This window comes from Cucurbita pepo, chromosome LG07 (genome assembly GCF_002806865.2).
Source record: "Cucurbita pepo subsp. pepo cultivar mu-cu-16 chromosome LG07, ASM280686v2, whole genome shotgun sequence".
Taxonomy (NCBI): domain Eukaryota; kingdom Viridiplantae; phylum Streptophyta; class Magnoliopsida; order Cucurbitales; family Cucurbitaceae; genus Cucurbita; species Cucurbita pepo.
Window position 1 is genome coordinate 8,588,599 of NC_036644.1, and position 2,500 is coordinate 8,591,098.

At 42.2% G+C, this 2,500-nt stretch overlaps 1 protein-coding gene across 2 annotated transcripts in view; it reads left to right on the forward strand.

Annotated features, from left to right (window-relative positions):
* LOC111799331 (ER membrane protein complex subunit 2-like) overlaps positions 1–2,500 on the forward strand; it is a 146,256-nt gene that overhangs the window by 142,501 nt on the left and 1,255 nt on the right. For both annotated transcript variants that reach the window (XM_023682855.1, XM_023682854.1), the window contains 5 exons: positions 403–497; positions 586–671; positions 785–844; positions 948–1,029; positions 2,388–2,500. The exon at positions 2,388–2,500 is cut by the window's right edge and continues 1 nt beyond it. In XM_023682855.1, coding sequence (XP_023538623.1) covers positions 403–497; positions 586–671; positions 785–844; positions 948–1,029; positions 2,388–2,500 — 436 coding nt within the window. The remainder of the gene's footprint in view (positions 1–402; positions 498–585; positions 672–784; positions 845–947; positions 1,030–2,387) is intronic.

Below are 2,500 nucleotides of genomic sequence, written 5' to 3' on the forward strand. Positions count from 1 at the left end.
AAAAAAAAAAAAAAAAAAAAAAAAAAGCTCGAGGGAGCGTTATCTGAAAATAGTCTGCTGTTTCTTTCTTTCCATAAGCCCGAAAAGAGCTCTGCAGGCATTCAACCACAAAATCTTAGTTTTCTCTTTAAGCCACCAGATGGAGAGGCTTATGAAGGCCATCGTGGGAGCTCCAAGCCAATCTGAACGCACTCGGGATGGAACGCCAATCCTTATAAGCAAAGGGAATTGAGCTTCTGGCCATGGACTGAAAACCACTTGAGTGGCCTGGCCTGGCCTACCCACCTTTGATAAATATGGCAAACTAGTTGGCCTGGCCACTGTGGATAGAATTTCTGTTTATTATTGATCAGCCACTTGAATGTTGTTGATCTAATGGATCATAGGACTGCCTTGTCACAGGGAGGCTAGAGGCTATGCTGCTTGAAGCAAAGGGACTTTGGTCCGAGGCAGAAAAAGCTTACACCAGCCTTTTGGAGGAAAACCCGTTTGATCAAGTAACTATTTTGACCGTTCTTCGTGAAGCAATTTATATGTATGTTTTTATTTTTTAGTTTTTACCATGCAATGTGGATTTAATGGCAGGTAGTACAGAAAAGGAGGGTTGCTCTGGCGAAAGCACAAGGCAACACTGCTGGGGCTATCGAACGCCTCAACAAATATCTTGAAACGTGAGCGGAATTTTTGCATACCTCTTATTCGAAAAGCTTTAAAAGGAGTCTTTCAGATTTCTTTTTACTACCTTACATAAGTCATGGCTGGATTTTTTCTTCCTTTATCATAGATTTATGGCTGATCATGATGCCTGGAGAGAACTAGCTGAATTATATATTTCTCTCAAAATGTAAGCAATTTCCCGTTCGAGTTTTTTTCTATCGATTAGTACTGACCGAATCGGTCTATTGTGTTCCCAATTGAGAGATTTGTATTTTGTATCTGTGTCTTAGGTACAAGCAAGCAGTTTTTTGCTATGAGGAGCTGATATTATCTCAGCCCACAGTTCCTCTGCATCACTTGGCTTATGCAGATGTAAGTGGCTCTTCGTTTCCGATCGCTCGTATCTTCTGCTTCGTTAATTTTAATGTTCTAGGGAAGTTTATTGGGGGAAAGCATGTCATAGGAGATAGTTCTTCTTGTGAAGGGCGTATAACGTTTGCACATTCTTTGTTCATCATTCATAAATTTGACCGAGCTTCATGTCGGTGCTGGCTGCACGGGTCCTTTATTAGATCACATTGATTGTCTAATGATTCATTTCTCCTGCAATCTTATAAAATATGAGGTAGGAAGGTCGATAGCAGAATGTTTTGAGTTGAGTAGTCCTGGAAAGACGTGTGAGATTGCGTTAGATTTAAGGCCTCGCTTTCTGTAATTATTAGCGTGACTAGATTCTTCTGGGCTGGAGTGACTTTCTTTGAGTGGATTCCCTTTGTAGGGCTATTGATTTTGTATTGCCCTTGTATATTCATTCATTGAAAGCTTGGTTTCTTTCTTAAAAAGACTCTAATGGAAAGCATTAGAGGTCCATCGCCAAGAGAGCTAGCTCCCGGTTCACCGGATTCCCTATACCGAGCCTGTTTCTCACGTCTTGGGGCACTTAGATAGCATTTTAAACAAACAAATAAGATATATAGAATTCCTACTGAAGACTGATTGTGTCCACCGCTAGCATATATTGTCCTCTTTGTGCTTTCCTTTTCGATTTTCCCTTAAGGTTTTTAAAATGCGTCTGCTAGGGAGAAGTTTTCACACCCTTATAAATAATGTTTCGTTCTCCTCCCCAACTGATGTGAGATGTCACAATCCACCCCCCTTCAGGGCTCAGTTTCCTCGCTGACACTTGTTTTCTTCTCCAATCGATGTGGGATCCCCCCAATCCACTCCCTTTCGTGCCCAGCGTCCTTACTAACACATCGCCTTCTATCCACCCCCTTTGAGGCTCAGCCTCCTCACTGGCACATTACTCGGTGTCTGGCTCTGATACCATTTGTAACGGCCCAAGCCCATCGCTAGCAAATATTGTCCTCTTTGGGCTTTCCTTTTCGGGCTTCCCTTCAAGGCTTTTGAAACGCGCCTGCTAGGGAGAGATTTTCACACTCTTATAAAGAATGTTTCGTTCTCCTCCCCAACTAATGTGAGATCTCACAGATTGGATTATAGTTACCAAACCTTCCACTACTAGAGAAGAATGTTCCTTCCAAGCCGTTTCACAAGATCCCAGATAGAACGAGACCTAGGATTTTGACCCAACTGAAGTCATAAACAAGTCATCTAATGATCGACTTGAGACGGGGCTGGGGTTGGGAAAGTTGTGTTTTTGTATATTTCTCTTTGAGCGTTTTACACCCAAGATAACAGCTGAAAAGTACCCACATTTCTAAATACAGGTACTTTACACACTAGGCGGCCTAGAAAACCTTCAGACAGCAAAGAAATACTATGCATCTACTATAGACTTGACTGGAGGCAAAAATACGAGAGCCCTGTTCGGCATTTGCTT